The following is a 25464-nucleotide window of genomic DNA, read 5'->3' as shown; positions in this document are numbered from 1 at the left end:
TCTTTTATGTTCTGAAATTTTGCAATAATGTGTCTAGGTGTGGAACTTAAAAATTTACCTGAATTAACACTTAGATTAAGCAGAGTCATCAGAGATCTACATCTCTTCAATCTGAGGATTTTTCTTTTTTTAAAATTTATTTTTTTTCAAAACTAGTGACATACTTAGAATTTTTTTTTTTTTTTTTGAGATGGGTCTTGCTGTATTGTCTGAGCTGGTCTCAAACTCCTGGGCTTAAGCGATCCACCTCAGCCTCTGAAAGTGTTGCAATTACAGGCGTGAGCCTCCATGCTAGGCTGACTTTTTCTTAATGATAGAAAAATTTTACTATTTTATTCTTCTTCATAATTTCTAACTGTTCTGTCTTTTGTTGTGTTTGATTTTTCCAGCTTGCATTTAAAGTGTCCTTTAGTATCTCCATTCTGCTGTTTAGCCCATTAAAAAAAAATTCTCAGTGTTTAGGTTCACAGTGATTTCCTCTGTGCTACCATTTTGCCTTTGTGCTGGCAGCCACCGTCCTGTGTCTGTGGACGTCCCCGCTTCTAGAATTTCGTGTAAATGCAGTCATACAGTGTGCAGTCAGAAGTTTTGAGACTTGTTTCTTTCACTTAGCATAACGCATTTGAGGGGCATTTACAGTGCCCTATCAATAGTTCATTCCTTTTCATTGCAGAGTAGTGTTCCATTGTATGATGAACCAGTTTATCCATTTAACCAGCGAGGGACATTTGGCTTGCTTCCATTTTTGGCAGTGATGGATAATGCTGCTATGAACATTCATGTGAACATAAGTCAGTTTTGTAGGATAAACACCTACAAGTGGGGTTGCTGGGCCTCGGGGCAGGTGCATGCTCATTGGTTTCAGAAGTTGCCAGACTCTCTTCCAGTGTGGCTGTGGCTGCTTTGCCTCCGCACCAGCAGTGTGGGAGCGCTCCAGGGATGCCATGGCCCCACTGGCACTCAGCAGTGTTTGTGGTTTTTATCTTAGCTGTTCTAGCAAGTGTGTTTTGATATCTCAGTGTGGTTTTAATTTTCATTTTCCTAGTGATGTTGAACATCTTTTGTGTGTGTGTGTGTTTTGCCATTCATATGTCTTCTTGGTGAATTATCCGTTCAAAACTTTTGTCTTTGTGTTTTGCAAATTTTTTTTCTCAGTATTTTCATTCTCTTAACAGTGTCTTTTGCAAAGCAAAAGTTTTTACTCTCAATGAAGGCCAATTTATGAATTTCTAAAAAAATGGGGTCATCATTTTGGTATCATGTAGGAACTCTGCCAAACTCAAAGTTGGCAAGATTTCTTCTTTTGTTTTGTTTTATTTCTAAGAGGGGCTTATATTTTACTCTTTTATTTGAGTTAATTTTTGTTGGGGTGATCAGCCCCAACACGAGGTCGTGGGGGTGACGAAGTCTGGTGGAGTCAAAGGAATGAGAAAAGACAGTTTGAGAGAGAAGGTGGGTTCAGGGGACCATGGCTAAGTGTGGAGGCTGTGAAGGTCCCGAGCTCTGGAGGCCCAGACTATTTATTGGTGATCAAACAAAGAAACAGGTGGTGAGAATGTGGGGGTCGAAAGGTCACGTTGCATTAAGCACATGATTTATAGCTGTGATGGTTTAGCATATGCTCTGCTGCTTGAGATAATGGAGAGCAGGTTCTTTTAACTCAAGTTAACAGTCGATCCTGGGAGAGCAAGGAGCAAGGAGCCAGCAAGTCTAGACACATTTCACAGCCAGGAGCCCTGGATTCTATCCAAGCCACGAGGGGTCTTATGCCCTGGGCTTAAATTATGGTGCATCAGGGTAGCCTTCTTCCACCCTTTAGTGCAGAAGTTGGTGTTCCAGAGGCCACAAGGGGTTTTAGACCCTGGACCCCGGACATGTTCCAAGACTCTTTTACATGATGTCAGACATGCCCTGCCTCAGCTTCTCCCAACACTCAGCTTTTCCCAACAAATTTTCATATATGGCATGTGATATAGGTTGAAATTCATTTTTGAGTTTACCAAGAAAGCTTTTTCCCCCCTCACATTTTAGTTGCTTTCTTATCTTGAAGACTAAAAGTTTTAAAATGGACCTTTAAAAAATGTTGATGCCATGGCCCCCCACTCCAGACTAATAAAATCAGAATTTGTGAAAAGTGAGTCTTGGCATTAATATATTTTTTTAAAAAATGTTTTATTTTAGAATGATTGCAGACTTACAGAAAAATTGCAAATATAGAGTTTCTGTAAGCCCAGTACCATTTCATCTATTATCAGCGTCTTACATTCCCGTGTTGCACTTGTTAGAATTAATCAGTAATGATACACTAGTATTAATGAAGCTCCATAGTTATTTAGATTTCCTCAGTTATCACTCAGTGGCCTTTTGCTGTCTCTAGGCTCCCTCTGGGAATGTTCCATTCAATTGTCTTGCCTCTTTGGGCTCCGCTTGAAATGGAAAATTTCTCAGACTTTTTTTTTCATGATCTTGAGAGTTTTGAGGATTAAAGGTTATTTGTAGACTACCTCAATTGAGTCTGATATTTTTATCATGACTAGACTGGGGTTATATATTTTTGGGGGGAAGACCCCCGAGGTGAAGTGACATTTTCATCACATCCTATGGAGGGTACCTGCCACCAGGGTGATTCATCATTCTTGAAAGGGACCTTCCTCGCTTGGCTAAGGTGTGTGTGCCAGGTTTCTCTGCTGTGAGTGACTCTCTTTTTTCTGCTTGTATTGTGCTCTTTGGAAGAAAGTTACTATGCCCAGCCCACCCTTACAATGTGGAGTTATGTTTTAGCTACTTCCTTGAGAGTGAAGTGTCTACATAAATTACTTAGCCCTTATTATCTTTTAAATTTCTATAAGGTCAGTAGCAATATCCCCTCCTGATTCTGTGTCTTGTCTTGTTTTTCTTGGTCAGTCTGGTAAAGGTTTATCAATTCTATTGTCCTTTTTTTTTTTTTTTTTTTTTTTTAAGAATCCAGATTTTGGTTTCATTGATTTTTTTCCGCCCACCATTTTTTGTTGTAAATTTCATTGATTGCTGTTTTTTTTTTATTTCCTAATGTATACTTTGTTCTTTTTCCAGATTTTATCATATAAACTGAAATTATTGATTTGAGGTCTATCTTCCTTTTTAAAGAAAGCATTTTATGCTATAAATTTTCCTCTAAGGACTGTTTTAGCCACATCTCACATATTTTGATATGTTGTGTTTTTATTTTCATTCATTTTCTAATTTTCCTTGACAGTTTTTATTGCCCATGTATTTTTTTTCAACTTTGTTGAGGTATAATTGATAATCCAAAATGTATATATTTAAGGTGTGCAATGTGTTGCTTTGATGTATGTATGGATTGTAAAATGATTACCACAATGAAGCTAGTTAACATGTTCATTAGCTCACCTCGGTACCCGTTTGTGTGTGTGTTTGTGTGTGTGTGTGTGTGTGTGTGTGGTGAGAAAAACCTGATTTACTCGCAGCAGATTTCAAGTACACAATCCATTGTCACTAACTGCCGTTCTCATGCTGTGCGTTAGGTCTCCAGAACTGATTCGCCCATGACTACAAGTTTGAAGTGCTTGCTCTTGGAGTAAGAAGTTGCATTGCTTTCTTCTACTGCAACCCCTTGAAAGTGCATTTACTGCAGTTTGAGGCTTTTCCCCGAAAGATTTCTAGGACCTTTATAGAGAAAGAGAAAGGAGTAGCAGTTTTTCCAGTTTGAGGCCTGTTCTCACCTTTCTTCAGACAGCTCAACCTTGCTTCCATTAAATTTTTTAACTGTTCAGAATTACATTCATTCCATGAATTTTTAAGTCTTGTAGTTGTTACTGTGAAGATGCAATAAAATGTAACGATATAAAACAACCTTTTAAATAAAGTTTAATTTAAATAATGAAAGGGACATATATAATTTTCCTATGACTGCTGTTAACAGATTACCACAAATTAGTTCATTTATCCCCCTGTGTTTCTGGAGGCCAGAGCCAAAGGCAGTGTTGTGGGCTAACTGCAGGTTGCAGGGCTGGGCTCCCCCTGGAGGCTCTAGGGGGTGCTGCGTCGCCTTTTCCAGCTCTAGTGGCTGTGGCGCTCTTGGCTCATTGGCTCCTTGGCCCATGTGTGTGTTGACTGACTGCCAGATATTTGGAGATTTTTCAGATACCATTCTCTTTTTTTTTTTTTTTTTTTTTGAGGCGGAGTCTTTGCTCTGTCGCCCAGGCTGGAGTGCAGTGGCCGGATCTCAGCTCACTGCAAGCTCCGCCTCCCGGGTTCACGCCATTCTCCTGCCTCAGCCTCCCGAGTAGCTGGGACCACAGGCGCCCGCCACCTCGCCCGGCTAGTTTTTTTTTTTGTACTTTTAGTAGAGACGGGGTTTCACCGTGTTCGCCAGGATGGTCTCGATCTCCTGACCTCGTGATCCGCCCGTCTCGGCCTCCCAAAGTGCTGGGATTACAGGCGTGAGCCACCGCGCCCGGCCAATGCTTTTTTTTTTTTTTTTGAGACGGAGTCTGGCTCCGTCGCCCAGGCTGGAGTGCAGTGGCTGGATCTCAGCTCACTGCAAGCTCTGCCTCCCGGGTTTGCGCCATTCTCCTGCCTCAGCCTCCCGAGTGGCTGGGACTACAGGCGCCCGCCACCTCGCCCGGCTATTTTTTTGTATTTTGTATTTTTTATTTTTTTTTTTTATTTTTATTTATTTTTTTTTTTTTTGAGACGGAGTCTCACGCTGTTGCCCAGGCTGGAGTGCAGTGGCGCGATCTCGGCTCACTGCAAGCTCCGCCTCCCAGGTTCCCGCCATTCTCCTGCCTCAGCCTCCTGAGTAGCTGGGACTACAGGCGCCCGCCACCGCGCCCGGCTAATTTTTTGTATTTTTAGTAGAGACGGGGTTTCACTGTGGTCTCGATCTCCTGACCTTGTGATCCGCCCGCCTCGGCCTCCCAAAGTGCTGGGATTACAGGCTTGAGCCACCGCGCCCGGCTTTTTTGTATTTTTTAGTAGAAACGGGGTTTCACTGTGTTAGCCAGGATGGTCTCGATCTCCTGACCTCGTGATCCGCCCGTCTCGGCCTCCCAAAGTGCTGGGATTACAGGCTTGAGCCACCGCGCCCGGCCTCAGATACCATTCTCTTAAGGATTACTAGTTTAATTCTGTTAGTGTTAGAGGGCATACTTTGAATAATCTTATTGTTTTCTGTTTAATCAAACTGCTTTGTGACCCACAATTCAGTCTGTCCTGAACGTTCCACGGGCATTTGAAAAGAGTGTGTGTTGTTTGGTTGTGGGATGGGCTGTTGTGTGAATACCGATTAGGTTTAGTTGGTTGTTGGTGTTCAAGTCTATATCCTTGCTCGTTTTCTCTTCACTTGCTCTTTTGATTACTGAGAAATGCCCCTTGGTATCTCCAGATGTATTTGTGAATGTCTGTTTTTCCGTTCTGTTAGAGTTTGCTTCATGTGTCTTACAGCTCTGCTGTATAGAGTGTTCACGTTTAGAATTGCTATGTCATCTTGGTGAATTGCCCTTTTATCATTTTGTGGTCCCTTCTTTATCCTTGTTAATTTTTCTTAGTCTAAAGTTTACTTTGTCTGATAGAAATATAACCAGTTCACGTTCATTTTGAATAGTGTTTTTGTGGACTTTCTTCATCCTTTCATTTTTAAGGATGTCTTTCTTTTTTTTTTTTTTTCTTTTTTTTTGAGATGGAGTCTCTCTCTGTCGCCCAGGCTGGAGCGCAGTTGCCGGATCTCAGCTCACTGCAAGCTCCGCCTCCCGGGTTTACGCCATTCTCCTGCCTCAGCCTCCCGAGTAGCCGGGACTACAGGCGCCCGCCACCTCGCCCGGCTAGTTTTTTTTTTTTTCTTTGTGTTTTTTAGTAGAGACGGGGTTTCACCATGTTAGCCAGGATGGTCTCGATCTCCTGACCTTGTGATCCGCCCGTCTCGGCCTCCCAAAGTGTAGGGATTACAGGCTTGAGCCACCGTGTCCGGCCGAAGGATGTCTTTCATCATGTCTCAGTTGGGCTCCTTCTCGACAGCACGTAGCTTTAAGGGGCGCCTTTTTCCAGCTTCCCCTTCTGTGCCGCTGCTCTCACTCTCTGGTTCCCAACACACTTCCTCATGTTCTGGTAAAATCCAAACCCCGCAGCCTGCCAGCCTTGTGATGGAGTCTCGGGGCCATTATTGGTTCTTGCCAAGTGTGGAATGGGGCAGCCCACTGTGGGGGTGCCCCTGAGTGAAGGTGGAAGGGGCCGGTGGCCTGGCACAGGGCTGGGAGAGCGGTGGTGCTTCCTCCCTCCCTCCCCACCTGGGCCCTGGCTGGGGAGACTGGGCCTGGATTGGAGGTGTTTCAGTCTTTGCTTGTTTGTGGTTTGGGTTTTGGAGTGTTACCCGGCCCCAGCTGGTGTCGTAGACAGCAAACACATAAACAAAATATCAAAAAGCAAAAATGGGGGAAGTCACTCCAGGTTTTCCTTTGATCCATGAGTTTCATACCCAGTCTGCTCCTCTTACCCATTGTTCAGAGTCTTTTTAGAGGTGTTTTATGTAAATTTGCCAGAGTTTTACATTTTTTGCCATCAGTAGTGGAGTGTGCTTACTCTGTCTTGACTGAGATGACTTCTGTCTGTAGTTCCTTCTTTCAAGTCAATCCTGTTTATTTTACATCTTTCAGGGATTCTTCAGTTTCTGTTTCACCAAGAGTGCCCTTCTTAGATCCACTTTTCTGGTTTTGTTTATGTCTTCCTTAAATCCTTTCTTACATTTCTGGGGATTTTGGATTCTCTATGGATTGGACAGGGGAAGCCACACTGGGAGCTCAGAGTGCCCACTTGAAGGTTCTCTGTGGATTGGGCAGGGGATGCCACACTGAGCTCAGACTGCTCACTTGGATTTCCAGATGCCACTCGTAGTTCCACTTCCTTCCTCGGATGGAGAACAGTGTTGGCTTTTGCTGGCGGATGCAGCTGGGCACTGCCCTGTTGGGCTGCTCGTTTGCATCTCAGGTTGAACTGGGCCCAGCACTCAGTGGTCAGGGGATACGGGGATCTGGAGGTATCTACTGGTAGCTTGACTTCTGGAGTCATAGAAGTTGGGTACACAGGCAGGCTATCCCACCCTGGTGCCAACTCCAATTCACTTATCGAAGTGATTGCTTTACTCGGAAGGTGGAGGCTTTCCTAAGTATTTCTTCCTGACCCTTGACATTCTTTTGCTGCTGAGACTGTAGTGGGGAACCATTCTTCTCCCAGATCCCTTGTACTGAGGGTGGGAGTTCCTCAGATTGGGAGTTTGCCTCTGCAGAGATGACAGCCTGGATTTTTTCTTGGGGCTAAGGCAGTTTCTGTGAACCATGTAACTTCCCAGGCCCTTCCCTTATCATCCTTTCTGTCTTGTGTGACTTCTTTGGACATGTATTGCACTCCAGGTTTCTGCCTCCCCACTTCTGCCTGGCCTGATCTGGTGATTTCCTTCTCTTGGCTGTCTTAATTTCCGTCTTTTTGCCTTTTTGTTTTTGTTTTTGAGAAACTTCTTCAATTTTAAATACAAGCTTTCTACTTATTTTAAAAAACATCTGCCTTCATACTTTTAATATTCAAGAGCTTGTCTTCTCTGAATTTATGGCATCCTGTTTTATTTCATGGATGTGTTATGTCTAATCTCGTAGGCCATTATAGCTTCTTTGTTTTTGTACATATTCCCCCCATTTTCTTATTTCCTATGTTGTCACTTTTTCTTAGAGCTTCCTTTTTTCCTTCTTGTGTTTGTCTCTTTTTTGTGTTAGATGATGCCCTCGGGTGTCTGGTGATACCTGTTCTTTTCATCTTTAAGAGTGGAGTTGTTGGAAGGTCTTGGCTAGGGCAGCATTTGCCCAGTGCTGAGCTTCCTTGTGGAGGACAGGCACACGTCATCTTACTGTCCTTTACGGATACTGTGTTATTTGACAATTGGAAGGTTTTTGGCACCCTGCGTTGAGCAAGTCTTTAGGCACCATTTTTCCAACAGCATGTGCTCACTTTGTATCTCTGTGTCATATTTGGAAATTCTCACAGTATTTCAGACTTTTTCATGTTATTATATCTGTTACGTTGATGTGTAACTTGTGATCTTTGCTGCTACTATTGTAATTGTTTTGGGGTGCCATGAAGGGCACAAACTTAATCAAAAAGTGTTGTGTGTGTTCTGACTGCTCTGTCAACCAAGCGTTCCCTGCCGCGCCCCCTCTCCTCAGGCCTCTCTGTTTCCTGAATCACAGCAATATTGAAATTAGGCCAGTTAATAGCCTTACAGTGACTTCTTACTATTTAAATGAAATTAGTAATCAACAGAAAACCAAACACCACATGTTCTCACTCATAAGTGGGAGTTGAACAGTGAGAACACATGGACACAGAGAGGGGAACAACACACACTAGGGCGTGTTGGAGGGTGGGGGGGGGTGAGGGCGGGAACTTAGAGGATGGGTCACTAGGTGCCGGATACCAGCATGGCACACGTGTACCTGTGTAACAAACCTGCCACACGTGTACCTGTGTAACAAACCTGCACGTTCTGCACGTGTATCCCGCTTTTTGTTTTTAGAAGAAATAATAATAAAAGAAATTAGTGTTCAAGTGAAATGAAGAGTAACATGTCTCTCACTTTAAATCAAAAGCTAGAAATGGTTAAGCTTAGTGAGGAAGGCATACCAAAAGCTGAGATACGTGAGAATCTAGGCCTTTTCTGCCAGTTAGTCAAGTTGTAATTGAATAGGAAAAATTCTTGAAGGAAATTACAAGTGCTATTCCAGTGAACACAGGAGCAATACATTGAAACAGCCTTATTGCTAATATGGAGAAAATCCGAGTGGTCTGGTTAGAAGATCAGACCAGCCACAGCCATTTCCTTTAAGCCAAAACCTAATCTCGAGCAAGACACTAACTCTGAAGGCTGAGAGAGGTGAGGAAGCTGCAGAAGAAAAGTTTGAAGCTGGCAGGGTTTTTTTAGTTTATGAGATTGAAGGGAAAAAGCCGTCTCTGTAACATAAAAGTGCAAGATGAAGCAGCAAGTCATCCAGATCTAGCTGGGACCATTGAGGAAGGTGGCTACTCTAACACAGATTTTCAGTGTAGGTGAAACACCCTTCTATTGGAAGATGCCATCTAGGACTTTGATTGCTAGAGAGAAGTTAGTGCCTTCCTTCAGAGCTGCAAAGAACAAGCTGACTCTCTTGTCTGGGGCTAACGAAGCAGGTGACTGAAGTTGTTGAAGCCAGTGCTCGCTGACCATTCCAGAAATCCCGGGGCCCTTAGGAGTTATGCTAAATCTACTCTTCCTGTGCTCTAGAAATGAAACGACAAAGCCTACATGGCAGCACATCTTTTTATAGCACTGTTTACTGAATATTTCAAGCCTACTGTTAAGGTCTGCAGCTCAGAAAAAGATTCCTTACCGCTTGTTGAGAATGCATCTGGAGTTGTCATGCCTGCTTACATGCATCTGTTCTGCAGCCCATGGGCCAAGAGTAACTTCAACTTTCAAATCTTTTCACTTAAGAAACACATTTTATAAGGCCATAGATAGAGATTCCTCTGATGGATCTGGGCAAAGTAAATTGAAAACTTTCTGGAAAGGATTCACCATTCTAGAATTAAGATCATTTGTGATTCATGGGGGGAGGTCAAGTTGTCAGCATTAACAGGAGTTTATGGGAGGAGGTCAAATTGTCAGCATTAGCAGGAGTTTGGAAGAAAGTGATTCCAGCCATCATGGATGACTTTGAGGGTTCAAGCCTTCAGTGGAGGAAGGAACTGCAGATGTGGTGGGGGAATAGCAAGAGAAGTAGAATTAGAAGAGGATCTTGAAGATGTGACTGAACTGCCACAATCTCTTGATAAAATGTGAACGCATGAGGAGTTGCTTCTTGTTGATAGGCAGAGAAAGTGGTTTCTTGAGATGGAACCTACTCCTGCTGAAGTGCTGTGAAGATTGTTGAAATGACAGCAAAGAATTTAGAATGTTACATAAACTTAGTTAATAAAACAGTGGCAGGGTTTGAGAGGATTGGCTTCGGTTTCAAAAAGAAGTTCTACTGTGGGTAAAATGCTGTCAAACAACATCACATGCTACAGAGAAATCTTTCACAAAAGGAAGAGTCAATCGATGTGGTAAACTTCATTGTTGTCTTATGTTAAGAAATTGCCATAGCCCCTCCATTCTTCAGCAGCCACCGCCCTGGTCAATCAGCGTTGTCAGCATCAAGGTGAGGCCACCGCCCTGGTCACTCAGCAGTTGTCAGCATCAAGGTGAGGCCACTGCCCTGGTCAATCAGCGTCGTCAGCATCAAGGTGAGGCCACCGGCCTGGTCAGTCAGCAGTCGTCAGCATCAAGGTGAGGCCACCGCCCTGGTCAATCAGCGTCGTCAGCAACAAGGTGAGGCCACCGGCCTGGTCAGTCAGCAGTTGTCAGCATCAAGGTGAGGCCACCGGCCTGGTCAGTCAGCAGTCGTCAGCATCAAGGTGAGACCCTCCGCCTGCAAAAAGATTGCGGCTTGCTGAAGGCTCAGATGATGGTTAGCATTTTTAAGCAAGAAAGTATTTTTGAATTAAGGTGTGTATATGTTTTTTTCTTTTTAGACATAATGCCGTTCCATACTTAATAGACCATGGTATATTAAACCTAACTTTTATATGCACTGGGAAACCAAAACGTTTCATGTGACTCACCGTTTGTGATATTTTCTTTAATGTGGTGATTGGAACCAGTTCTGCAGTATCTCTGTGGTCTGCCTGAATTGGACTAAGACCCATCTGCTTGTTGGGGATCCCCACCCATCACCGTCTGTCTCTCTTTTCTCTTGGGCTGATCAGTTTTCCCATAGACAAATTGTGCATCCTGGCATTCTGGGAAGGACTGGGGGTCCCTGAGTTGTCTGTCACCTTTGCTTAGTGACCGGGGCTACCTTAGTGTCCATCCAGACCAGGCTTGCTGGGCGGGTCTCGGTGGCTGTCTGGCAGTGTGGGATTGGGTGGAGGACCCAGGACTCTCTTTCCATCCAGACTTGCAGCCAGGTCTCCCCCTTCAGCCCTGCTTGCTCGTGCATCCTGAGAGTATCCAGTTCCTTCCTTTCCTGAGCCTGCTTGGGCTCTGCAGTGGGAACTGTATTTCTTTTTGACATTTGTTCCTCCTACTCCCCTCTCCCCATTCTTAATCTGACAGACATTTAGTGTTCAGGTTTCATTGTCCTCTTGAATCAGTTACCACACATCCATCTGCAGTCCAGCTTCTCACATTTTTTGACTTCTGATTCCTTTCTGCCTTGTTTTCTTTGTCCTTGTTGGTTTATGCTTTTAGTTTTAAAAACTCCTTTATCCTCAATTTTATGATGTTTTTGAAGGGAGTGGAGGCACATGTGTTTAAGCTGTCATCTTCATCTAGAGGTGCAAATGCAAATTAACTGTCCGTTTTGACTGTTGAGTGACCCTCTTCTGGCTTTTTGTGTTTGTTGACCTGGGAGCTTCTCAGAGGCTCTCTTGACCCGGCCTCCTCCTCATGTTCATGTGTTGGGATGTGACCCTTTCTGTTCCTTTTCTTTTCGTGATTACTGAGCCAGTTTGTTTTCTGTCATCTAGGATTTTTCAGACTCTGGTGTGTTACTGTTCTCATTCTTATTTTAAATTGAACTCTTATTTCATTCATTCATTCTGTTTTGATTTCTTAATAGCTTTTCTGTCCTCTCAGTTAAGACCTCGGGGAAATGGAAGATAGATGTTACTACTAGTTCATTGTTCTTGAACTGGAAGCTTCTGGTGACCAGAACTTAACCTGGTTGGTAACAATCCACATCCTTTTGTTTGCCTTTCAGCTGATGTAGCCCAGCAGTTCCAGTATGCTGTGCGGGTGATTGGCAGCAACTTCGCCCCAACTGTTGAAAGAGATGAATTTCTAGTAGCTGAAAAAATCAAGAAAGAGCGTATGTATTTTTCTTAAATGTCATGTGGTGGATTCTTAAACTTGTCAGAACTTAAGCAGATGTATGTATGCATGTCTGTAGGTGTGTATGTAGTTCCCAAGCACATTTTAATATTGGTACAAAATAAGGACAAGTCAATTCTGTTGTAGAGTCAGAACTATTAGAACATAGTACTTTAGAATGTTTAATTCTGGGATGGTGCATAAAGCTTTTGCAAATCCTGGCACCTTAGAGAAGAAAGCTTTCCATTTGTTAGTTCTTGGCTGGCGAGTAGATTATCTGATTATCCCTGGCAGGGCTCTGCCGCCCCACTTCGCCTCTGGAGAGCCTGAGTGGGAAGCTCGGCTCTGAGTAATGAGCTGCCACACATGAGCAGTCCTGTTTGAAAGGTGGTTTTTGCAGGTGGCCAGCTCTCCATCCTTATAGTTCTCTGGGCTGTATAACCCAAACACAGTGGTGCTTTTCAGTTGGCCTAGAAAAGAGGCCTGCGCGAAGGTCAGTGCATTTCCTTGCTGGGCCTCCCCGTTAAACTGCCCAAGTGGAGTGGGCGTTGGCCTTGGGTCTCAGTAATAACTCCTTCTACAAGTTCATTTGGCCTTGGGTCTCAGTAATAACTCCTTCTAGAAGCCCATTTGGCCTTGGGTCTCAGTAATAACACCTTCTAGAAGCCCGTTTGGCCTTGGGTCTCAGTAATAACACCTTCTAGAAGTCCTGCATGGCACAGTTTTCCACACCTGGCGGTTGCATTATGAACTGTGTTTGGCCCATGGTCTGTGGCGGTCCCATTTTAGAACTGTGTGACCGCACTAGATGGCAAGTCAGCTGGGGATAGAGTTGAAGGTGTGACCCAGAGTACTTCACCTAGACATAGTTCAGGGCTGGATGAGCAGTGGAAGTCTGAAGTGATCCATCTGCTGTTACGATGCAGAGCGCTGGGGAATAAAAATGAGGTATTTAAACTGCTGTTAACGTATTAAAATTTATTTTCCTCAATGTCTGTAAAACAACATGAGAACACTATACTCTCGGCCGGGCGCGGTGGCTCAAGCCTGTAATCCCAGCACTTTGGGAGGCCGAGGCGGGTGGATCACGAGGTCAGGAGATCGAGACTATCCTGGCTAACATGGTGAAACCCCGTCTCTACTAAAAATACAAAAAACTAGCCGGGCGTGGTGGCGGGCGCCTGTAGTCTCAGCTACTTGGGAGGCTGAGGCGGGAGAATGGCGTGAACCCGGGAGGCGGAGCTTGCAGTGAGCCGAGATCACGCCACTGCACTCCAGCCTGGGAGACACAGCGAGACTCCGTCTCAAAAAAAAAAAAAAAAAAAAAAAGAACACTATACTCTCCTTGAAACCTAAACCATTTTACCCGTTTGAGATGATTACTGAGGACTCCAGCAGTTAGGTACTGCATTAACAGCCCGTTTCCTTTACAAAGTCACATTTCATGGCATCAGGGTGAGCATATTACCCGTATTTAAACATGCTACCATGCATGTGTCAGTAGCTAAAAATCAAGTTTGTTTAAACTCATACTTAAAGAACTGACAGCTACATTGCTGCAATGGATATTCAGGGGAGTCTGGGATTTTCCTTTTAAAGAAGAAAACTAACAATGTAGAGTTTGTGTTTCCTGTGTGTGTTGTGTTTTAAGATTAAGGCATGTTGTGTGTTGACTGACTTGGGTGCCTCTGGGGTGTCCCCAGCAGGTGTCCCCAGCTCTTCTTGGGAACCTCCAGTGAGCACCACCTCTTCAGCACCTATAGTCCTCTCCCGTGATGGACACTGTTTATTTGTCATGTTTTACGAATGCTTAGACATTTGAAATTTGATTACAGTTGTTGATAGATTAGTTGAGTTATGGTAGCTCTGCTCTCTGGAATAATACAGAAAAGTTAATTTTCCATTTGATATAACCGATCTCAAATATAAAGTGCTAGTGTTTTATATTGAAACAAATTGCAAAAGTGATCATGTGTGACAAACATTTTCCACACTGGCAGGTGGGGTACATTGTAACTGGAGATGTGGTATAATTTAATAGAGAAGCAATTTAATAGAGAAACATCACTTATTTGTAAATACTATGTGTTCATTTTTCTTATTTTATTGTGCTGTGACTGTAGTGCATGTATAAATTAGTGCCAATCTCATTCTATAGAAAGAGCATCACTTGCTTGATTTCATGGTTGTAATTGGAATCTGTTTATGTGTTGTAAATACAGTAAATTATATCAAATTTTAATTGCATTCATTTTGTTTAATGCATTTTACATAGTATATTTTAAGATAGCTTTCCTTTTCTATATAGGAAGAGTCGAATGTACAGTTACGATTACATTATGTAATCTCTGGTATGTGCTTCATACCAAAATCCTTTTTTAACTAAAGAATGTGGGGTTGTCTGTAAAGTCAATCATTGTCTTCGTACAAGTGAATTAGAACATTTAATGCTAAATGTGATTGACTGATGAGCTTTTTATATCATACTACTAAAATGGGATAAATACAAAGGTTCATTAGAGAGTGTTGAAATTATAAGTTAGCCTTTGAAAGTGGCACCTTTTCTAGTGGGTGTAACAGCTTCTTTGAGAGGCACCTGCGCACAGGTGGTGTTTGCAGTGTTGTAAATGTGAGCAAAGTGAGTTCTCTTCCCCCAGGGAACCCAATATGACCGCAGCTTCTCCTCCTTCATGGAACAGAACATAGAATGAACTTCTCATTCGCTGCAGCTGCTTTCAGATAATTTTTAAGTGTAGCTGGAACAGCCAAAGACATTTGTTAATCAGATGAATTGGTGGATGAAAATTAATAAGCTATTTTGAATTTTATTTTGAAACAGTAATTGATTATGACATTTAATACTAAAACAAGGTGAAACATTGCTGTGTATCTTAATAAAAATGTTTAGGATGTGTAGTTTCCAAGTAGAATGAATGACCATGAATATTGTACTTGTTTACTGTCCTTGGATTCAGGATTCCTGATATTTTCACTTTCCATCCCTACCTCCAAGTGACTACTGTTAACTAGTTACAGTGATCATAGTTTGCCTTACTGTTGATTAATATTTGTAGATGGACTGTAAGTACTCCCATTATTTCTATTACCTTACCTAATTTTCACATAAACTCTTTGATCCCAGCCTAATATTTTCCATACTTTACAAATGTCAGGGAGTTAGATGAATTGATCGGATTCATAGAGCTTAAAAGTTGCTCATCATCTAATTTGACAATGGCTTTTGACTCTGAATTCATCACTTGTGAGTTATGTTATTGTAGGTGAAATAGTATCATACAATGAATTTTGGTGTTTGTAATTACTACGCTTATTTTCTTTCTGTCTTTTCAGTTATTCGACAACGAAGAGAAGCAGATGCTGCATTATTTTCAGAACTCCACAGAAAACTTCATTCACAGGTACGGTGCAGAATTCTGGAAGTCATTAGACTCATTGTTGAGGATATGATGAGTGGTATAGGAACCTTTGAATGTTTTTTGTGGTATCTTATTAAACTTTTCTATAATTGGTAATTGCTTTTAATTGTAGATTGTATTTGCTTTTTTGTGTGAGCTTCAGTATTAGAAGTTTTAGCTGCATTTAGTGCTAAATTGCTTATAAAGATGAATGAAGCTACAGTGGGAAAGTCAACAGAATTTGTGAGTTTGTATTGTAGTCGCTTAAATACATTGCTGGGAGGAAGTACATTGGTAGAAGTCTTGACTTATCTTCATATAATAGCTAAACTTTGATAAACTTATTCATTGGATCATAATTTGTACTGCCATAGTAAATAATGAAAAAATTGATTTTGAATGTGGTTGGATATTGATACTTGAAAATGAAAGATCTAACCTTTTTTTTTTCTTTTGAGATGCGGTTTCGCTGTGTTCCCCAGGCTGGTCTCAAACTCCTGGGCTCAAGTGATCCTCCTGCCTGAGCCTCCCAAGTAGCTGGGACTACAGGTGCAGGCCACCAAGCCCAGCCTTGTATTTTCATAAAAGATTTTGGCAGCCTGTATGCCAATACATTAATTGAATCGTAGGGTGAGATTTTTGTGAATTCTGACTATAAAGGAACTTAGTTCATCCAGCTTTCTTTCCTTTTATGGAGAAGAAAGTGAATCTAGAGAGGTTTAGTGCTTTGCGCAGCAAATACTATTAGTGTTACACAGTGAAAATGATTGAGTTAGGCCTAATGCTGCTGGTAATTAAACTTCCTCTGTTGTTATATTGTGCTCTTGAAACACGCTTAGTTCATTTGCTGTCCATTTTGATTCCTTAATTGTTTGACTTGGATTCACTGTTTTAAGCATGCTTTTTTTCCATAATATTTGTGATATTATCTTTGTAATGTTTACAGAGTAAGAAATAGGAACCTTTTTTGTCCATTCATTTCCAGGCAGATTATTTCAAACTGCTGTATCATTTGCTTTTCTTAAATCTTTCTCCATTTTTAAGACCATTTTCTACACACTGAATGTTAAAAAGATTTGCTTATTGGATACCATATTTCTCCAGATTCTTAGCCTTACCAAGGTCCCCAAAGGGAGACTTCATCTAGTAAAAGCTGTTGTATTGGTTAATATCAGCCATTGGATGAAAACATATTTAGACACCTTGTGACTTAGAATGGTTGTTTTCCAAAATTTTGTTTGGAGCTATGAATGTTTATTCCTAAATATCAATGTTAAGTAGTGGCCCGCTTCCTGGGGCTCGCCCCCAAAACTGACTTGCTTGGCTTTTTCATTGCATGACTGAAACATGATGAAAAATACTAAGAAGTAATAGTATAAGACCAACGATTAAACAAAGTAGAATAGCAGATTCAGGTTAGTAGCCATTCCATCATTTTACCAAGAATGGCTCCGCAGAAGGGTGAAGGTTGCTGATCCTATTTTTTATCTTGTCTTAGTTAGGGCCCCATGTGTGGGTGTGCTGTGCAGACCACGGGGATGAAAGGTCAAAGGTGCAGTCGACTGTTTGCTCTTGTTGCTGTTAGACCTGGAGGGAAGGAGTCGGGAATGGAAGGAGGGTCCAGGTTGACATGGAGATGGGAGTAGAGTGCCGTGGTGTTCTTGAGTTGAGTCTGAAGCGTGGCTGAGCAGGAAAGGCCAAGCGGGGAGAATGGCTTATGAGGGGAGTAGAACAAGAACATTGTGCAGCTGGACTGCCCAGGCAGGGCTGGGGCGTTGAGGGCAGGGAACAAACGGCGTGCAGGTGCTGTGGCCACATGGTAGGTGGTGCCCTGTTGATGAGGGGTGTTCTGGTATGGCAGTGCCGGGAAAGCTGAGATCAGCTCTTGTGCTGGGCACTAAGCAGCTGCTTTGCAAAGATGTTTATTTGGTGTTCCTCTAGCTCTTACCATGTACTGATAAGACTTTCTTCACGTACAATTCAGTTTGTGCACAGTTTTAAAAGTTTTATACCTGAACTTGCGGTCCTGTAGTTTCAGAGTCTGAGGTGGCGGGTCTGAAGTGGTTTCGGATGGCTAAAAGCATCTGTACTGCCAGAGTGGTGGAAATGATCTGGTTTCACCCACCAGATTTCTCCTCTACCCACTTCTGCCCCCTCTGAGCTCTGTAGACCTGGCGGATTATACTCCCGGCCTCTTGCTGTGTGTCTCCCAGTTGGCTTCAGCTGGAACTGGCTTAAGCCCCAGGGTGAATCCAGAGTTGGGAGAGGGATGACACCAAACTGTCATCTCCCCTGCTGCTGGGCAGCTGTTTGTCAGTGGCGTAGCTGTGCCCACAGCTCCTGAGGGCAGGCCCTGTGCTGTGTTGGGCCCTCCTGGAGCCTGCAGCTACTGTCTCCAGCCCTGACCCCTCTGGTCTCAGGGTCGTTAGTGGCTCCTGGCTGGTGGTGTTCCCATAGCGGCTCCTGGCTGGTGGTGTTCCACCCGAGTGGGTCCTGGCTGGTGGTGTTCCACCCGAGTGGGTCCTGGCTGGTGGTGTTCCACCCGAGTGGGTCCTGGCTGGTGGTGTTCCACCCGAGTGGGTCCTGGCTGGTGGTGTTCCCAGACTGCCTCACCGTCTCCTGTGGTTTCCGTCCACACCTTCGTATCAAATGGTCTTCAGCAGACTGAAGAGATCCTCGGTGTTTTATACTTGCTCTTTTTATAGTTAAAAAATGCTGCCTCCTCCTTTATGTCACTTGCTAGGTTTGTGGTGCGTAATTTTGTTCATTTTTGAAATTTCTCCACCCTTCACCCTCAAATACATCTTTGCTAAAATAAAATCTGAGATTTTTAACCTAGCAGTTCCTTAGTGCAAAGGTAGAACATTTCCTGCCGTCTTTCCCTTCACCTACTGGTCATTTCACTCAGAGACTCCCTGAAAACTCCCACAGGTTCTCACAACTTGGCATCCTCTGAGCTGAAGGGAGCGTTGCGCCTTATTCCACCCTTCTGGGCATCCATTCACATCCACCTGCACGCTGCATGCTCTTTCTTCTGTGTTCTCTGTTTTGGTGAATGATAGCACCGTTGATCTTGCCCCCATGAGAACCTGGGTGTCATCTTGACTCCCCAGCTATACCTCTTGTTCGGAGGTGGACAGACCTGGGGGTGAACCCTGCATGTGGCTCTGTGATTTGGGTGAGTTATTCATGTTTGCTGTCCTTCGTTCTCTCATTTGTGGCATGAAGAGAATAAGCCCTGTCATAGTGTGGTTGTGACGATGACAGGATTTAATGCGTGGAAAGAGCTAAAGGTTGGCGGCCGCTTGGCTCCTTGGTCCTGGGCCTGAGTGCCTGAGCCTCACGGGCCCCTGATGCCGGCTTGCAGGGACTCGCCAGGGACGTGTGCCTGAGCACACACTCGGCTCACTGTATTGCATTCAGCTGCTTGCATCTCCCTCCAGATGACAGCAGTCTTCCTCTCATGTTGTCCCCTCCAGCCAGTTCGTCACTTGTGTGGTGATGGTGCCTCTCCCCGGGATGTCCTTCGCAGGCTTCCTGCTGTTGTCTTTACCTCCAAATCCAAGTTTCTTGGTGCAGCGTGGAGGCCTCATTCCGATGTCAGCTTCCCTCCTGACTCCTGGCCTTTGTCAGGTTGCTGTGTTCTCCTGTCTGTCCCTCTGCACGGTCCATCTTTCTAGGGGACTTGAGTCTCCTCCGGGATCCCTTTTGTGAGCTGTGAAGTGCCATTTGACACATTGCATCTGCCCACTTGTCTGTTGCCTGTGGTGAGACACGCTCCATCAGGGCTGGGTCTGTTTCTTATCCTTGTGGCCCTGGCTGGGGAGTTAGTTGAGTTTCTGAAAAAGCCTATGTCAACCAATTTTCTGAAGTTAGACAGTAATTTAAATACCTGGGATGAGCTTACTTTTAAAAGAAACTTTCAGAGAATGTGTTATGTAATGGAGAGTTTACATAATATAAGCAATCATCCCATCATTTGTTTTGTAAATAAAGGTACTTACATATTGTAGCCTGTGCATGCAAAAGGTAAGGCTGTATGAATAGAGTATACTGAGGTTTGGCTGCTGTTATGTTTGTGAATCAGACTGGTATGATACACACTTGGAAATTAATGAAATCTGTGTGATGACCCTTGCATAGAAACCTGTGGGTTAGTTATCTTGACAACTAAGTGCTTCAGACCCACATTTTTTTTTTTTTTTTTTTTTTGAGACAGAGTCTTGCTCTGTCTCCCAGGCTGGAGTGCAGTAGTGTGATCTCAGCTCACTGCAACCTCTGCTTCCCAGGTTCAAGCGATTCTTGTGTCTCAGCCTCCGAAGTAGCTGGGAGTACAGATGCATGATACTACACCTGGCTCATTTTGTATTTTTAGTAGAGATGGGGTTTCGCCATGTTGGCCAGGCTGGTCTCGAGCTCCTGACCTCAAGTGGTCCTCCTGCTTTGGCCTCCCAAAGTGCTAGGATTACAGGCGTGAGCCCCTGTTCCCGGCCCAGACCTACATCTTGACTTTAGGTACACATGATGCTGAGACTAACTTCTGCTTGGGGCTTAAATGGGATGTTGATAAAGGAAAAAATAATTCACATATTTTTATGATGGCTTTGTCTCATAATTATGGTTTTGGGGACATTGTAAGAATTATTTCAGGGGAGATGATACTGTTATTCAGCAATAGGGTAACTTAAAAAACTTTTCTTATTGGGGACTTTAGAGCTAGTTAATAGGGGAGCGAAAGACCCAAGGGTGTTGGTTGCATGAGGACATTTGCTTCCGCCTTCGGATGGGTGGCACTGTTGAAAATACTTATGAACTGTTAGATTCGATGTCACTATGTGAATTTTGAAATGCATTTCTAGTTTTGAAATACAGTTCAGGAAAGAGGAAAATAAGACTGGAGAGTAATATAAAAATCATTCCTTTAATGTTAACTTTTTTCCAAACAGGGAGTTTTGAAAAATAAATGGTCAATACTCTACCTCTTGCTGAGCCTCAGTGAGGACCCACGCAGGCCGCCAAGCAAGGTAAGCGGCTTTGCCTTCGCATTTTCGGGTCTGTCGGGACACCCCGGCAGACTTTGATAGGAAACGGCTTCTGCAGCTAAGAAAATCATGCTAGGAAAGCAACACGCTTGTCTGGTCGTGGAAGGTCAAGAGATTTCTTTGACTTTTTCTTTTTAAGTGCGTTTTTAGTCAGTGAGCAGTTTCTTGAAGATGTTTTTCAGAATTTTGTTATTCAGACAACAATGGGTGATTAAATAGAGAATAAACGGTCAGTTTTCAAGATGTTTACTTTGTGAAGTTACTGATATTGGCACCGATTGGCAATTCTTTAGGAGTTTTTCATGCTCTCAGTTGTGAGCGTTCTTTACTTTTGTGCCAGTGAAACCCTGTCATCACCGGGCTGAGTGTCTGCCCTGCAGTATGTCAGAGTGATTCTGGTGCTCTGTGTCCCAGAGTCTGCTGTAATGAAGTACCCACCAGAGACGTGGGAGTGCAAAGAGGGTGAAGCGTGTGGGTGAAAGAGTTCTGTCTATTGCTAAAGGCTTCGTCTGAGTAATCATTATATATTAATATACATGTAAAGCATATAAATATGAATATATAGAAGTAATCATTATTTAATAATGCCTAACTTTAAAAAATATCTAAGTTTCAGTTTGCTTGAATCAGCATGAGTGTTTAGTTATCAGACAATGTAGTAGTTGTTGGAGTTCAGAGAATTTTCTAAAGCTTTATCAGTTTAGGCATATTTCAAAAGCATAACATCTAATTTATTGTTAATGAAGTATAGAATCCAAATCCATTTACAGAAATAGAAGGAAAATCTGAATATAAATGACCTTTTTAGGTTTGGGAAGACTGTTGTGTAATTTTCTGTCTCTGCTCTTAGTGTGTTTCTCTTTTCAGGTTTCTAGCTATGCTACGTTATTTGCTCAGGCCTTACCCAGAGATGCCCACTCAACCCCTTACTACTATGCCAGGCCTCAGACCCTTCCCCTGAGCTACCAGGATCGGAGTGCCCAGTCAGCCCAGAGCTCCGGCAGCGTGGGCAGCAGTGGCATCAGCAGCATCGGCCTGTGTGCCCTCAGTGGCCCCGCGCCTGTGCCACAGTCTCTCCTTCCGGGGTAAGGCCATGCCGACGTGCACAGATTCTCTGTGTGTTAGAAACAGAGACTCCTGCAGGTTGTTAACCAGACATCGGTGTTCACCCGCAGTGTCAGTGTCAGTGGGCTTCATACGTGCCAGACAGCATTCTGGGCATTCTGTCCGACGCTGTCCGTCTCTGAGTGTTACTCCTCTTCACAGCTGTGTCACCCGTCTTCAGAGCCGTGTCACCCCTCTTCAGAGCTGTGTCACCCCTCTTCAGAGCCGTGTCACCCCTCTTCAGAGCCGTGTCACCCCTCTTCACAGTGGTGTTACCCCTCTTCACAGCTGTGTTACTTACTCCTCTTCACAGCTATGTTACCGCTCTTCACAGCTGTGTTACCGCTCTTCACAGCTGTGTTACCCCTCTTCACAGCTGTGTCACTCCGCTTCACGGCCGTGTTACCCCTCTTCACGGCCGTGTTACCCCTCTTCACGTCCGTGTTACTCCTCTTCATGGCTGTGTTACCCCTCTTCACGTCCGTGTTACTCCTCTTCACGGCTGTGTTACCCCTCTTCACGGCTGTGTTACCCCTCTTCACGGCCGTGTCACTCCTCTTCACGGCTGTGTTACCCCTCTTCACGGCCGTGTCACTCCTCTTCACGGCCGTGTTACCCCTCTTCACGGCCGTGTTACCCCTCTTCACGGCCGTGTTACTCCTCTTCGTGGCTGTGTTACCCCTCTTCACAGCTGTGTTACTCCTCTTCAGAACTGTCCTACGGCAGGGGTTCTTTCCACTTTGTAATCGACAGAGCTGGCTGTAAAGTTCTGGCCAGTTCTCAGCTGTCACTGAAGTGTCCATCACGAAAGAGCTTGAAGTACCCTGTGCAAAGCCCTTCATCTAGAGGTTCTCTGACTGTGTGCTCAGGTTTTTCTCTTAGGGAATAGTGACCTCTTCATTGATGTACATTTTTCTCCTCACTGGATTCTTTAATAAATTGTTAAGTAAAATAAAATAAGGTTGAACTTCCCTCGAGTGCTGAGATCTTTAAGGATTGTGACATTTTAGTGCATGTGAATTAAGATGATGAAATGCAGGAATGCACAGCGAAGGTGTTATGTACGTGGTCAAAGCACGTTTTCAGGAAATACAGGATTTACAGCTAAGAATCAAGCAGGTGCCGTTGTCATTCATGGATGGAACTTTGTTTTCCTTTGTTTTTAATTACGCATTCTTCCTATATGTAGATAAATAGGTGGATTTGCTTTTTGCCATAGTTGGTTCCTGGAAATCGCATTAAAGTAGATTATCATAAAGTAGATATTTTTCCAGAAAAACAGTGACCAAGGATTTAGCATCAAATAAATGGTGTTTTCCGTATAAGTGTAATAGAATTATTAAATCATTTTGTGATTTATACAATTATGTTCAAGACACTCAAAAACAGAATGTGTGTTCTATACGTATGAATTACTAATGGGGTCTAGCATTGTGTAAAGAAAACGCAAAGCGTTTAAAAACAGAACTTGACACATTTAATCTAAAATTTAAATTCCAGCTAAAAGAATCAATTGACATTCTCATTTATACCTTAGAATTTAAATTAATTACTGTTATCCTATTAAAAATCTGTATAGAGAACTTTGAACTGAAAGTCTTTTAGAATTGTCCTCTTAAATTTAGGACTATGCCCAAAGACATAGTTTTAGTGAATGTTGTTGACTTCTTTCCTGGTGAAAATGGAGTAAAATAAGAACTGTTTTAGGTCTTTCCTGTTCTCCTTACTTCATGAGTGGATTGTGGATGAACCCCCCAATACTGCACCAGTACTAATTCCAAGCTCTGGCACCTGGAAACTAGTGCAGCTGAGGTTCTCATTTTTGTGTTTTGCAGTCCCAGGAAGTGATATTTAGTTGCATCTGTCAAAACTGACACTATTAGAAATCAGCTATGAGGTTCTTACATTTTTCAAAAAACAACTTTGACATAGTCTCAAAATTGCTGACAAGCCATCTTGACCTTGAATATGCATTTGAATATGCTGCTTAGATTTTATACGTTTGTATATGTTAGAAGTTAATTGAAAATTACAGTGTTTCTTTTCATAGTGAGCACCCTGAAGGCTGAAGACAGGTGTGGCCAGCCGCCTGGGACAATGTCACAGTGACTCAATTCTACTCAGTACATGGGGACTGAACAAGAGTTGTTGATTTTGAAATTAAAATAAGTAGAGAATTTCAAAGTGGTTATAGGGTGGGTATATGTTTATAAAGAAAAGCCAAGTAGATTTTGATATTAATGGTAAGAAATAGATATGTAAGGTAGCAGTAAGATGATTTTTCAACCGCTGTGTTGGGTCTGAACGCTAGGCCAAGGGTCCCAAGGAGGCTTGGCCAAGTTCAGGGGACTTGGGACTGTCTGTTATTGATATATTCGGTTAGGATAAAGTCATGGTATCAGCTATCTGAGATTTATAAATTTACATAATTCACAATAGTAATACAAGAGAAATTTCTGGGGACACTTTTGTCTCTTCAGTGAATAGTCTGGCTATTAGAAGATAATACATGTTTCTTTTTTTAGACAGTCTCATCAAGCTCCGGGAGTAGGAGATTGCCTTCGACAGCAGTTGGGGTCACGACTCGCATGGACTTTAACTGCAAATCAGCCTTCTTCACAAGCCACTACCTCAAAAGGTGTCCCAAATGCTGTGTCTCGCAACATGACAAGGTCCAGGAGAGAAGGGGATACGGGTTGTGAGTAAAGATCTATGTTTATACAGCTTTTCTGTGAACGTTTGGAATTCGGCCTTTCCTTATTTTAAAGTACGGCCCAGGAGCCCCACCTCAAACCTTTTAGTGGTTTCTTGTTCTTATGATGAAGTCCAGAGTCCCTGGTGGTCTGCGGCACCTTGGGGAGTCTGGCTTTCCACCCCAGGCTCCCTGGACTGCTTCCTCCCAGCACAGTCTGCTTTTTGGCTGCTCGTCCATGTGGCCTCCTCCCCACACATCTCTCTTCTTTGCTGTTCCTCATCGAGTTCTCCTGGTCTGTTTTCATCCTGCCATTCTCCCTGGTTTGAAAGTCTTCAAGGCTGGGTTAGGCACCGTGGTAAAAGTCATCTTCTTCCACCAAAGTGTTAAGTCCACCTGTTTCATTTATGGGGCCAGTGCTTAGCACAGTGCCTGGCATGTCGAAGAGAGTCCCTGAGGAATTACTCGATGGTGAGATGAATACCTCATGGAGGATTTTAAAGCCCTGCTAGATTCCAGAAGGAAGCCTGAGTTTCTTTCTTGAGAACACTACAGTTAGCAGCGTTTGAAACATGAGTGTCCTGAAAATAGAGGATTGGGCTTCCCTGTTGACTTATAATCTGCTGATTCTGAAATGGCTCTGGATGTTACCTGTACCTGTACCTGTGTAGAATGCGAAGGTGAGGAGCATCTGAGAGCCGGAGGACATCCTGGCAGTCTTAGTCCCCTGCAGCAGTCTCTACCATCTGCCCCACTCCCCCTGTCCCCATGTGTAGCTCCCGCGTCCGGCGTCTGTCTGTCCACGGCCCACACTCATGTTGTGTTGGACAGTTGTGTGTTCGTGGCACAGCAGGCCAGCCTCTAGACTGAGACTCACCTTGTTTCTTTCTAACTTCATACTCTCTTTTTCATCTTGAACTTATTTATTGAGTTAGTAAATTTCATCCGGGTGGCATATATCTAATCTGAAGCTAATTGTGTCATAATATCTGTTGTATCTTAAAATGTATTGTCTAGTAATTACTCTTTAAAAAATGATTTTGCAGGTACTATGGAAATTACAGAAGCAGCTCTGGTAAGGGACATTTTGTACGTCTTTCAGGGCATAGACGGCAAAAATATCAAAATGAACAACACTGAAAATTGTTACAAAGTAGAAGGAAAGGTATGGTCACATAAAATCTAATTTAAAATATTCAGAAAGAAAAAAAATGTCATGAAGTCCAGATAGTGAGCTGTTGATTGATAAGGTGGTACTGGGATTTTGCGAATCGAGTGTGA

At 43.3% G+C, this 25464-nt stretch overlaps 1 protein-coding gene across 3 annotated transcripts in view; it reads left to right on the top strand.

Moving 5' to 3' along the window:
* Positions 1 to 25464, top strand: part of TUBGCP3 (tubulin gamma complex associated protein 3) — a 96408-nt gene that overhangs the window by 7868 nt on the left and 63076 nt on the right. For all 3 annotated transcript variants that reach the window (XM_050766587.1, XM_050766588.1, XM_050766589.1), the window contains exons 2-7: positions 11820 to 11927; positions 15281 to 15348; positions 20292 to 20369; positions 21255 to 21472; positions 24017 to 24189; positions 25230 to 25348. In XM_050766587.1, the coding sequence (XP_050622544.1) occupies positions 11820 to 11927; positions 15281 to 15348; positions 20292 to 20369; positions 21255 to 21472; positions 24017 to 24189; positions 25230 to 25348 (764 nt within the window). The remainder of the gene's footprint in view (positions 1 to 11819; positions 11928 to 15280; positions 15349 to 20291; positions 20370 to 21254; positions 21473 to 24016; positions 24190 to 25229; positions 25349 to 25464) is intronic.

This window comes from Macaca thibetana, chromosome 17 (genome assembly GCF_024542745.1).
Source record: "Macaca thibetana thibetana isolate TM-01 chromosome 17, ASM2454274v1, whole genome shotgun sequence".
In the NCBI taxonomy this organism is placed as follows: Eukaryota; Metazoa; Chordata; class Mammalia; order Primates; family Cercopithecidae; genus Macaca; species Macaca thibetana.
This window is presented reverse-complemented; position numbering and strand designations above follow the sequence as displayed.